General features: G+C 40.9%; 1 protein-coding gene across 4 annotated transcripts in view; it reads right to left on the reverse strand.

Annotated features, from left to right (window-relative positions):
* Positions 1 to 617: 617 nt before the first annotated feature.
* The window catches only part of PDE7B (phosphodiesterase 7B), a 169,872-nt gene continuing 157,583 nt past the window's right edge, over positions 618 to 12,906 (reverse strand). For all 4 annotated transcript variants that reach the window (XM_086877543.1, XM_086877544.1, XM_023923530.2 and 1 more), the window contains 4 exons: positions 12,440 to 12,584; positions 10,402 to 10,498; positions 6,408 to 6,488; positions 618 to 5,889 (listed from right to left, as the gene is read on the reverse strand). In XM_086877543.1, coding sequence (XP_086733669.1) covers positions 5,672 to 5,889; positions 6,408 to 6,488; positions 10,402 to 10,498; positions 12,440 to 12,584 — 541 coding nt within the window. In that variant the 3' untranslated portion in view covers positions 618 to 5,671. The remainder of the gene's footprint in view (positions 5,890 to 6,407; positions 6,489 to 10,401; positions 10,499 to 12,439; positions 12,585 to 12,906) is intronic.

Genomic DNA, 12,906 nt, shown 5'->3' on the forward strand with positions numbered 1-12,906 from the left:
GAACTATGTGAGTATTGTTACTGAACACTTTGAGGTACAAATTAATTCTGGCTTTAGAAATGTGTCAGTCAAGAAGAGTCCCTGCAGCAATATCCATCAGTGATGACAAGTATTTCTCACTTAGAAATACTTATCAGTGTAGAACATCAATACTTCTCCTATTTTCAATTAAACTTCACAAGCTTCTGTCATGTTACACATATAAAGAACATGGTCTGAAACAGAAATGAGAAAATGGAGATTAAAACTGACCGATGATCCTAAGGAGAACTCATTACTGGAACTGAAACAATAGTTTAAGGAAAACTCTTCTTTAAATACTTAACCAGGGAAACATTTTCCCTGGGGTTTGAAAATCCTTCTATTACATGCTTAGGAAAATTACATAGAAATGCTTTCCTTGCTGGGAACTCCACTCATATTCATACAGCAAGTCTAAGGGGAAATTTAGAGAAAAGTTCTTCACAGAAACAGTGAACTAGGAAAGTGATTTTTCTGTTGGTAGGAAGGAGAGGCAGTGAGAGAATGGATGCAGTGGGACTTTTGCTGCCTTGTCAAACCAGAATGTCTTCTGCAAACAAAGGAGATCCTTCAATCAACTGGCTTTACCAAAGAACTTGGAACACTTCACTTTTTTTTTTATTAGTTGTCATTCTTCGACATGATGAATACTTACAGCAGTATGTTAAAAAAGATACAGTTAAGTCTCTTGGCATCACTGCATAGCAGTCACAGCATTTTCACACAATCTAGTGCTTCCTTTCAGAATGATGCATATGGCATATATACGCACATATGGGGGCTGATTCTTGGTCCCAGTGAAGATGGGGGGACCAGTGTTTGGCCCATAGAGTTGTATAAGATATGTGACTATGTATATATAAAATGCTTTACAATAAACATGACATATACAATCTTGAATTCAAAGATAAGCAGAATATATTTTACACCGAAGTCAAGCTTATGCTCTGCACTTAAAAGTTTATGTACCTAAAATATTGGATGGATTATAGAAACAAAGAGCAACAGTTTGCACCAAAGTAATCTGAATACATATTCATGGCATGAAGCTTGCCTTGTGTTTTTGTTTTGTGTTTTGGGGTGGCTTTCTTTTCTTGGATTTGCAAGGCTTTAATTCAAATTTAATTATTCATTTTTGTAGGCCATGGGTGATGTGGTGACATGAGGGGAATGGGCATACTGTGGACAGGATTTCTGAGCCTGAGAGAATTTCGGCCTGTCAGGGGCTCATCTAGTCCCAGGGGAAAGTTCCTGGGAACAGTTTCTCTCCAGAACTGTGTTACTGTAAAGAGATAATATTTCTCAAAACAATACTGAACAGATGTCCTGGGTGTGTTTTCTCTGGTCTCACCAATGGGACCAAAAGGGGGTGTTGTTCCTTCCACCAGTCAGGGTAACCTGGTCGGAAAAACTATGTAAGGGCTGAAAGAACCCCAAATAAAGGCTTTTCAGCCCCAGGAAAACGGGTTGCGTGTGGTGTTCAAACTTGGACTCTTGCCCAATACCTCGTGTCCTCTAGTGACAGGCATATGTTATGGACAACTCAGCTGAGTGACTTAAAATATAAGGCAATAAACTATGGCTGGTACCCTGGCTGATACCTGAAAATAAAATTGTGACTACTTGAGTTTCTCCTTTCTGAGGAGAATTCATTTGGAAGGGCTAAGTGTCCGTTCTGTGTCTAATTTAATGGAAACTTTAACAGGAATTTAAACCCTCGATTGCAAAAGCTGGTGAGATAACTGCAGTGTAACAACAGCCTGATCTCATTTACAGCTTTCTCATTAATCCCTGGGGAGGCTTTGGTTTTCTTCATGAAAACCAAGTTTATACAAAAAGAATTGATCTGTGTTGTAGATTAGGTTAGATACAACTGCAGATCATGTGGTTTTTTGGTTTTTGGGGTTTTTTTTCCCCTTCATAGATTCTATTTAATCTCAGCTACTCCTGTCTTTGATCCTTGTATTCCAAAGATACGTGTTGTCAATAGTCCTTTTATTCCCCATCTGACTGGTGGCTGGACCACTGACACTTAAAAACACAAAGGTAGGTAAAATCTTTACTTAATGACAATGCATACATATGCATTATTTTAACCAGCCTAAGATTTTCGCTTGTTATCACAAGGCACAGAATTACCTCTTAGATGGTACGAAATCTTCATTTTTAGAGGAGCTAGATTTTAATTGCATTTGTGGGGCATAAAAACATTTTAACATCCTGCTTTTAACAGCTTTTTTTCCCTCTTTCTATGTATGAAAAGTTTAACGCAGTTTGAAAACTTGAAAATCTCTCAGCTGCACTGGCCCAGTGGGAAGGGAAAATAATTTGCAAAGGCCTTCTGTAAAGTGGCTGAATGGGTCTGACACCACCAAAATGTGTGTTACCTGCATAGCATTTCTGTTCTGTGCACCAGCAGCCTGTTGGCACACTGGGGAGAAGCCCCAGGGCAGAAATGCTGTCCAAACCAGAGAATACCTAATGTATCACACCTGCATGTGCTGAGCACCGGCGCTGCTGGATTGGCTGGTACCAGTTATGGTTTCTACGGGAAATCAGATGGTTCCATTTTGCATTACAGACCCCAGGGAATCTGGCTGCCAGGCATCTGCTGCCAGAGCCTACCTTTTCCAGGCACTTCTGTATGGAGCACCTGAGGCAAACTGGCCCAGGCCCAAACCTGTGTAATGGGTTTGGCTCACAAGCACAGAAGCGTTGCTGGGGCCACCCTGAACCTCTTTCAAGCACTGTTTCATTAGACAAGGTGATTGAAATCTAGCTGGTATGTTCAGCGCACAAAAATCCCCCACAGCCTGATAGTTTTCAGAGGAGTTTTTTAAAGTTGGAAAGTTTTAACTGGTGGTAAGGGCAAACTTGTAATGGAACCTGTAGGTTCCACTTGTAGAAAAGAGCATGGGTTTAATGTGGCTGTAACAAAATTTGATTTGTACCTAAGCTTTCCTGTTGGACCTATTTTCTGGAAGCTCTTCAGAAACAGCTCGACACTGTTTCTGTCAAGAGCTTTTTAACCTGCTAGACACTGGGTTTTACTAAATTTCAGAACCTTTTAAAAAAATTCTTTGAAGTAGACCGAAAAGGGCTTCCATTTCTTAGTAAAAAGACAAAACACAGGAAATTATATCCTTTTGTATGGGCTTAAGTGCTTCTAAGCAGTGCATTACATTGCTCATGTAACATCCTAATAATTGTCCTACATCTGTCAGGAAGGAAAGGTACACCTAAAAAGCTGCAAAGTGGTGGTGCTTCCACCCCCACCACTTCCATCTGGTTAAGAAGACATTTACATGCTGTAGTTAGAAAAAATTTAATTCTACTGCAGCTCTCTTGAGTGCCCTTTGCTTGCTGTTGTCCCTCTATTTTATGAATCTCATTTAGATAAGTGGGAGAAAGAAGTAGTTTTTCTATTGGTTGTACCTTACATAACAGTGGAGGGGTGGAAAACCATTGCTGGAGTGCTTTTGTTTGCTCACTGTGCTTTACCCCTTTTTACTTCACTGGGTTTCAGTCTCTTTTCTCTGAAGATACATACAAAGAATTAGTGGAGTAAATCATCCTTCACTAATACTTATGCTTTTTATTTTCCTCTAAACATATCAGTCACCTTATGAGCAGGAACTTTCTCTCATCGAGTCAGTATCTCCTGTAATTTAGAAGAATGTATTATATTTTCCCTTGCACTTCTGTGAGTAAGCATCTTTTTCGTGTTTCTCAAACACCAACTTAAAATGCTCTTTCTTTGTTGGCCTCTTCAAGGTCTTCACATCCCAACCCGACTATCCAAATGTGACTACCTGGCTGTACCTGCTCATTCTTTTGGACAGCAACTGTACAGATTTGATGTATGGGGAGTTTACAACAATGCTGTACTTCACCAGGATGGTGTTATTCTTTCTGGGGGCAGAGGAGCGGGGGACAATCCCTTTGGTGCAACAGAGTAGTGTCTGAGAATACAATCTCACTGAAATGGTGGAAGCTTAAGTAAAGTTTAATAAAGACTTTCGGAACTGAGGTTGTTTATGGCATAGTTAAGGCCAAGTTATCTTTCACAAACATGAGATCATAGAAAATTCCTCAGCCACTATAATAGCTAAGAGGATTTTTTTTTTAATAGTCTGACCACAACACATTTTTTTTCCTTCATTGACTGAGACTAATCTAAAAAGTCAGTTGAAGTATTCTTTTAATTAAAACACAAATGCATTTTGATGCTGACTATCTAAGGAGGGAATGTGGGGAAAAAATCAGCTACACTGCAACATCTCTCAAGAAAACAACTGAACTCCAGAAATAATGTCGTGCTTTGTAGATCACTAAGCTATTTAGTAAAAATTCACACTCTTGAATAAATGGTAATCAGGCTGAACTGTCAAATCATGTGGTGTTGCTGTGGTGCCTGGGTGTGTTTTTTTTAACTTAAAACTTCAGGCTCTGTGAAACGTTTGCCTAGACCAAATGTGCAAGGTGCCATGGATTAACAACACGGACCCATATGGAATGTGTTTGAAGTTTTCAAGAAGTTATCCTGCCAGACTTCATTCCTTAATGACCTTTGATACACCTTGGATAGTGGAAAGGCAGTTCAGAATCATATCTTGTAATCGTATGATTTTGGCAGCTATCAGAAGATGAAGGATGCTAAAAGTTAAGGCTTTTATCCACAAACAATGGTGTATATTAATAAACTCTATACCATATTTACAAATGCTTTCTCTTGTATTAAAACTAACAGTATTCTGTTCACAGTGCCAATGTTTTTACAGGTAGCAATCATCCCACAGTACTCCAGTATTTTGGCATGGGAATCAGTAGCGCTTTCTATTTACAGAAAATGTACACATATGAATATAAACAGGTAACTTGAAACAGTACTCAAAAGATAGATCTCTTCGTGTTTCAAAGGTTTAGACTGTACTACACCTTCCCTTTTGGCTGTGAGGGAATGCTGTTCCTTGCAATGAGAAGATGCCCATCTTTTATCCAAAGTGGCATAAAAATGATTACCAAAACGAGCCTTGTTACACTGGAGGTGTGTATGTGGAGAGTAACCTCAGTCCAAGGTTTATAGATCTGTTGTTTAGTGCACAGAATACAAAAGTTAAAAAGGTTTTTAACTACTAAAACAACCCGACTCTCTGCCCTCTGCGAGCACCGTCCTGCTCAGTCCATGACCTCTGGATGATGGAGATGCTGGTGGTTTCATGTGCAGCCCAGCTGCCAGCCTAGAAAGGGTGTGGCACTCTGGGCCTATATACATATGTCACAATATGACTTATGGTAAATGAAAAGATCACCAAGAGTGCCTCTCTGTGCCCCCTGTTCTCAGCAATCCTCCCTGCTTCATGGCAGTCGGAACTGGCCTGGCTTCCCTGCTGCTGACAGGGACTCTGCACCGGGGCAGTTTGGGGTCAGGGGTGACAAATGGCATCAGGCATGCGCAGAATGGAGAGAGGGGAGAGTGAAGATCAGAAAGAATCCCAGCAGAACCGTGGGTGTGTTCGTGAGGACCCTTAGAGCTTTGCCATTTCTTGCCTTTGCACGGTGTTGACAACAGGCTCCTGCTCCCCACGACCTTGTTTGCTGCTGTGACCAAGACGGAGATAGCAGTGCGAGAAGAAGTGCAAAGCTGACACTAAGGAGTCTCTTCTTCATTTAAAGTCTGTTCCTGGCTGCCAGTCACTTGGCCTGAGTGGTCGTTGCTCCTACTACTGCTGTGTTGCTTGTGGAGCAAACCTCTCCACTTGGCCTTGTTCCTCCTGAGATGGTTTAGCATATTTTCAGAGAGGGGTGTGTTGCCTGTAAACTGGGCCCACCTCTCAAAGAGCGGCTCAACAATGTATGTCATGAACCCTGGAGAAACACACAAGGGACAGCTGGTGAGCAACAAGTTAATTCCAGAAGTGCACTGCCCCACCAAGTACCTCAAAAGCACAAAGCAAGGTAAGTGGCAAAAGCCCTGATGAGAAATAACAGCAGACATCAATTCATTTTGAAATGCACAGCTTCTGACCAGCATACATGACAAGATATGGCTTTACTTGCCTGTGTCACAGTAAACTCTGTGACAGTTAGCAATCCTCTGAGGAAATTTCAGACAAGAAAGCAACCAGTGTTTAACACTGGCTGCAATTTTTCCCCATGGGAATTTTTCCCCTATGCAAAGACTGCTTTGTCTTTCTGTTGAACATTTGGCTTAGATAGGTTTCTTTTTGAACATTTTAATTTAGAACATATTTTTTAACTCTAATGGTATTTGCAGCTCTTATTGTTAAAACAACTGTATTGGAGTGGGGCATGTGGTGGATAGAAGTTTCTTAGAGCTTCTGCCATAGTGAGATAAACACGAAGAGAATGAAACAAATACTTACCAATCTGGATGCTTGGTACTGTATCCTTTTGCTGATTACAAAGGGGACTTATTTCCAGTTCAAATTTTTGTTCCAGATCACCTGCAAAAATAAAAAAAAAAAACAACCCAAATTCTTTTCTGCCACTTTTATCTCTTCTCCATACCTATGCCACACTTTTACTATGTCTGCAGCTGTGTGAGGAGTTGGAATCTTCTATCAATGATGACCATGGTAAATGTGTAAATACCTTCATTCTCTGGACTTTTATTTTTTAGGTATCAGAGAAACCAATTATCCATACAAAGAAAAATCTAAGAAAAGAAGACTTTTAGATGAACATTAAATTTGAGCATGTAAGTGTTCTGAGGACCTAAATTTTTAAAACACTCTCTCGTGTGAAGGATTTTTAAGACACTCTGGTTTCTTTACTCATTGTTCAAATCTCTTCCTACCAGAAAATTGCGGTGTATCAATTTTAGAAGAAACGCATCTCCAGTAGTACTGTAGTGGAAATTGCTGGTGTATTCTTGTGGAAGTGGCTCATAAAGGGAAGAGTGCTGGAGGCTGGCAGCCCACAGCTATGGCTGCACTAACAAACCTATAAAGGCCAAAGCGTGGACCCCAGAAATGTTTCAAGTGTCAAGAGCTATGGAGTTCAAGTTACAAATGTGGAAAAAGGATGAAATTAAAAGTCTCTGCAGTAGCTGGGTATCAAGCTATGCCTTGGCTGCTGCACTGAGCATATTTATTTCCTGGTTGTCCAGGCAGTCCCCAGAGAGGCACCTGCACAGACTGACTCGAGACAGTGAAGTAGTTGGCTGAACTTCTGGCCACCTTCAGAGCAGGGCATTTGACTAATTGGATCAGGGGGTCTCCAGTTCCAAATCCAGGACTGTCCTGAAAAATCCTGCAGACAGCTCCTGCTGTGACCAGCCCTGGGGACTGTTTCAAATTGTTGAAAGAAAAACCTTGCTGGGGAATCTGCTCACCCCAGATGCCACCTCAGATTGCTCCTGATGCAGAATTGACCAGGTTTGACATTGAGAAGATACTTATAAACAGTCAGCAGAAATTATTCCTGCAGAAATGGTCACACAGGACAGGCTTCCATACACAGTGATGGCAAGAGACATTTTCTATGGAGTTGAAGGTAATCAATAGCAGTGACCATGCTGGATTTAAGCATTCAGCAAAAAAAAAAACATCTCAGAGTGTGTAATTTGTTCACTTCCATACAAAACAGTCACTTTTTCTGCTGGAGAGACTGCATCCCCCTGTGCCTGAAATTACTTCATGCAAAGATTGCTCTGAGTTAACTTTTGGGTGTAGGGATTTTCTTAAAACAAATTCTGTCTGAGTGCAACAAGTTCATCCTTTGTGATTGTTAGCCTTTCATGCCAGTGTACAATCCTGGATACTGCATGAGATACAGGATCTTTCCTGTCTACAGCATGGAAAGGAAGTGAGAGTTAACTGTGTGCAAGCTAAGATGTGCCACTTCCCCTCAGACAATAATATTTTGTCCATGTGATTTATTAATAAGGATGTAGTGAGGGCTGGTTAGGAAAAGCTTTCCTGTAAGAAAGACAGACCTGTTAGTTTAGACAAAACACTGTATTCAACCCATAAAGAAACATTTTGCTTTAAATCTGCTGGTTTTGTTTAAAAGCTCTTTTCTCCCCACTAACAGTTTTTACTATTGTGCTACTGTGCTACCCAGGTTTTACAGCCCCTTATAAAACACTGTGTGCATTTCTAAGCCTTGCCTTTCTTCCCTCTGCAGCATGCAATCACTTCTTAAATGTGAGCAGAGTATTTTCAGTTCTAATTGAGCGCTTAGAAAGTATCAGGAAAACATTTGTAGCTTCATGAACAATCAAAAGGAACAATTTAGCAAAACTGAGACACAGTAACAGTCTCTCATGTTCCCAAATGTGCAATTTGTCTTCTCATCTACCACTCCAAAAATTTTTGACTAAAAGAAAGTTTCTAACTCCAGTGATATCCTCTCTGTAGGTGTTCTGGGTAGAAAATGGTTGACCTGTCTGGCTCAAAGTATATCTACATCTTCTTGTCTTTCAGAAGTCACTGAATTGACAAAAATAAGATTTGCTTTTGCATGGTAAGAACTTAAAATGACAGTCAATATTTTTGTTTCAAGTTACTATGAAAAGAACTGCGTGAATTTGTTCCTGAGAACTTTCATGCAAGGAAAAACCTTCCAAGCAATTTTAAAACCTTAACAGAGAAACTTATCATTAATGCCGCTTCAACATTACCCATTTTCTTGAAAGCTTTTTCTTACTACTTGCAGTTTCATATATATAAATCAAGTTACTTACCCTGTGTTTCTAGCTGTGCTGACTTTTAAAAGATCTGAAAACAAGTTGAAGTATTTTTCTAGGAAAGGCCTACGCTGCTGTAGGTGTCAGATGCTCCCTGAAATGTAGCTGGATTGTATATTTTATTTACTAATGTGTAGTGCAGATGCACCAGAACACTAGAAGATCAGGATCTGAGTCTCTATTAAAATGACCTTAGAATTGTTTATAAAAAAAAAAGTTAAAACTTTCTATCTGTTCCAGAAGGAAGATTAAACAAAGCACTAATTGTGGTATTATCAGTCTCATCTATAATTAAAAATCAAAACAAGAAACCTTATGATATCCAGATGTTAAACTTAGTACTATGTTGTGTATTTTGAAAATACCTTCAAGCCCCATCATTATATGTAAAGGGGTAGAGAGGTCTACAGAAACACTTTAATGTTATAATGGTATCTAAATGCATACTATTTAACACTGGGAGTACTGTAGCACTGAACATCATTATACAGACACTAGTGATAGAGCAGTTTCTGTATAACTGTCCCCTATAAAATGCTCCTTTTCTTCCCGTGATGGTTCTTACTGGTCTCATGTACTCAGGTATCCCCTGCCAGAGGTCTGTTTTAGATGTTACACTAACAAATCTTGAGGGCAGTGGATAAAGCTTACATTTGTAAGAGTTGTCTTTCTCAGCATAGTCCCCCAATACACTAAAGGTGAGGAGCTGCACCTCATGAGCTGCATACTGATTATGCCTTCACTACACACCTAACTAACTAAACCTGCATTGGGCAAGTTGCTTATGTTGCTTCAAAGGCATCATAGCCAAAGACATTTCACCAGCTTAAACTGACAGTGTCTGAAAATTAACTTGCTGACCTGTTTGTCCTTGTTACAGACTAACTGTACCAGGCACCAGGTCAGATGTGGCTTAATTTTGTAGCGCAGAATATTAAATGAACTAAGAACTTAATTGTGTACTCTTCCACTTGCCTTCAACTCTCAGGATGCTCTGAACAAAAAATTTAGCAGTGATTAAACTCTGCTGCACCCTGTATTGTAGCACAGCATGACCTTGCCTATGCAGATAGAGCCAAATGGTCTAATTACTGTGTTTCAAAGAACCCCCTGCTTGACTGTGCTCTCTGCAGGGGTCTGAAAACATTTGCAATAGGTTCTAGCTGAGGTTTGGCTTGCCTGCTTTGGCCCTTTCCAACAGCATGCTGGGAAGCGTGTTTGAACCCTTTCTCTGCATTTGCAGGCAGGAGAACGTGTCATATTTGGGAAACAGTGAGGGTAAGGCTCTCATCAGAGTTGTAGTGGGAGCATGAAAAGCGAGTCAAAACACGGTGCTAGGATTTTGGGGCAGTGTGGCACCGGCACCATGCCAGCTCAGAAATGGTCATGGTGACTGGAGGGTCTCAGAGAAGAAGCCAGCCGTGGGCTTTTCAGCTGAATTCAAGCGCTGAGGCACAACAAAACCCTCCCTCTCCTGCTTGATGCTGGTAGAGGAGCAGAGGAACACTTGCTGCTCTTCTACCCCTTCCTTCCCACTTTTCCAGTGAGGCAGAGCATCTCTGAACAGCCCATTCCCAAGGGAGGTTTCAGTGCTGCCTCTGACTTGTCACACAGAATCCGTGGAAAGCTGAGGTGAAAGGGGACTGCTGTGAGTTGAAGGGGCTGACCTTGCCGGTAAAACTCTTCACAGACCCGTTCACTCCACTGTTTGCTCAGATCCCAGACCCGGCAAGGGTTGCAAATGTCAGCACACTTGAGTGCAATCTGAAAGCAAGAAGGAAAGTAGCAGTGAGAAAAGAAGTCACTGTTTAGCAGTGCTTTCAGCAGTAAATCTGCAGTCATGAAACTCCCAGGCCCCACCAGCGATGCTGGGAAGGGTTAAGGTTACCTTTCAGAGACTCAGCCTCACCCAAATGTGCCCTTTGAGGAAAGAGCATTTATTTAAGCTGCAAACAAAACTTTCATTCAGCCCTCCGCCTTACCGTAGTGAGAACAAGAGCAGGGCCACATTCCAAAGCTGCAAAGTGTTTTGGATATTCCTTGCAAGGAATAAGCCAACAAAAGCCTCAGGCTGGCTCCTGCTGACTGCTTGGCTCAGCATCCATGGCTGATGACAAGGAAGGGAAGAGCCAAGCTGGTGTATTTGGGCACGATTTCTCTGCGGTCTCAGTGAGTGACCTTGCATCTCACTTCACTTACACTTCATCTTAATGTCTGCATATTTTTGTTTACAAAGCTAAGCACAGGGCTCTCCACACTGCCCCTGGCCTGGTTTCACTTAGTTAACTAGTACTTTTAAGTGCTTTTTAGGAGAATGAGTACAGGGGAAAAGGTTTTTAAAACAGTTACTACTTCAGAAAAGTAAACCATGTAATACTCTGCCTGTCTTACTGCCTTGGAACAAAATATCATGTGCCTTGTTTCTTCACAGACAGAACACAGTCATTCAGTCTGACAAAAGTCAGAAGTCATTCTGGCACCCGGGAAGAAAACATAAATATTTCCTGTAAGGGTTCAGACCTGTGAAGCAGCAGAGAGAAATCTCCAAGTCATTCTTCTCTTTGGATTAAGCTGATTAGCCTTAATGTTATTGTCTACTTGAAAGGACCTTTCAAACATTCTTTAGCTTACTCCAATCAATCAAGATTCTTGATTTTTTCTTTTCTTCTTCCATAGCTAATCCACCAGATAAGTAAATCTTACTGTGTCTTTTCCCTTGTTCCTAAGCTCCTAGTGCTTAAGAAACCTTTTCTGTCATAGGTGAGAGCTGGATATGATCAACCTTTCACTCTGCCCTGCACAGTCTGTGCAGGAGTCTGACAGAGGATTGGTTTTGAGGCAGGACAGGTGAGAAGCTACTACATTTCCCATGCTGCTGGAGTGGGAAGAATTAACAGATCAGCACTTCCCTCCTTGCAGCTGTCACCTTTTCCGTGACTTTGACGGAAGAAAAATATGTGTTTGTTTTATAAATGAAAAAGATTATTTCAACTTCTTTATGTATTTAGGAATTAAATTAATGTAATTTCTCCAAAGAAGCAAGTATATGTAGCTACATTAATCACAATAATGCTTTAATAGGTAGAGGTTTATTCTGAAGAGTCTGCTAATGACTGCTGCTTAGCTGGAAGAACCAGTGTGAACCTATCTGATTTTTGAATAAAGCATGGGTTTTTCATTAGCTGGGCAGATGCACTAGAGAAGCATCTGCTGCCATGGCAACAGCTGTCTCTGCAGAGGCAGTTTCTGAGCATCCATCACAGGAACAGGACTTGGAGACCTGATGTCAGGCTGTCCTGGAAAAAACATCGATGAGTGGGCTCTCCTGCACTGTGCTAGAAAATAACACCAGTGGAGGGACATCTGCCAGAAGAGAGAGTGAGACTACAATTGAAGCATTACCTGGCAAGAGAAGCAGTGTTCTGGAAAAAAAAAATAAATTACTAACTTATCTTCATTCCTTAGCATTTGACACTCTCCTGTATCTGTTGCATTCACAGCTTTTTAACTCAAGGAAATTACGTAAGGAAGCACCTTATGCTTGCCTGATGTGCCAGAAGGTGGCAGAAGGGAAGTGTTTATAGTAATAGGTAAGAAGAGGCTGATAACCAGACATGCTATAATATACTCCTCTAAACATATACTAGGAAATACTGTGACCTGAAAAATTAATAAAAACAATTTAAAAAAAAAACCTGAAGTTACCTGAAGCATAAAATGTCTGTCTTGTGCATCCTCCAGCCTCAAATCCTGATTGTCAAGGTGAGATTTCAGACGGATCAAAAACTCATTTTGCCTGTTGATGTCTGTTGCCAAGATCAGGGAGCCCAACTGCTGCTCAATGTCCTGTCTGCAATAAAGGTAAATAAGCCCCTTTAATCATGGAACCATTCAACATTAAGAGCCCAAAACCTGCTCTGGATCACTGGAGCAGGCATAAAGCTCCCTCTTTCTTTATGGACCCAGTCTGATCTGTTTAGTCAGTCTCTGCTGGGGTTTGCAGGGTACAAATGTTCTACCTGCCAAAATGGGTTCAAAAAGAATAGATAATGTAGAAGAAAAATGCTTGTTGGCACAGGTTGTTCTGAAAGTTTCTGAAAAGCACTAGGAAAGCACAAAAAAATCCACCCTGAAACAACAGCATGTTGCATCAAGAAAAACGTTCACGTCTT

Source organism: Cyanistes caeruleus, chromosome 2, assembly GCF_971803275.1.
Source record: "Cyanistes caeruleus chromosome 2, bCyaCae1.hap1.1, whole genome shotgun sequence".
NCBI classification, from domain to species: Eukaryota; Metazoa; Chordata; class Aves; order Passeriformes; family Paridae; genus Cyanistes; species Cyanistes caeruleus.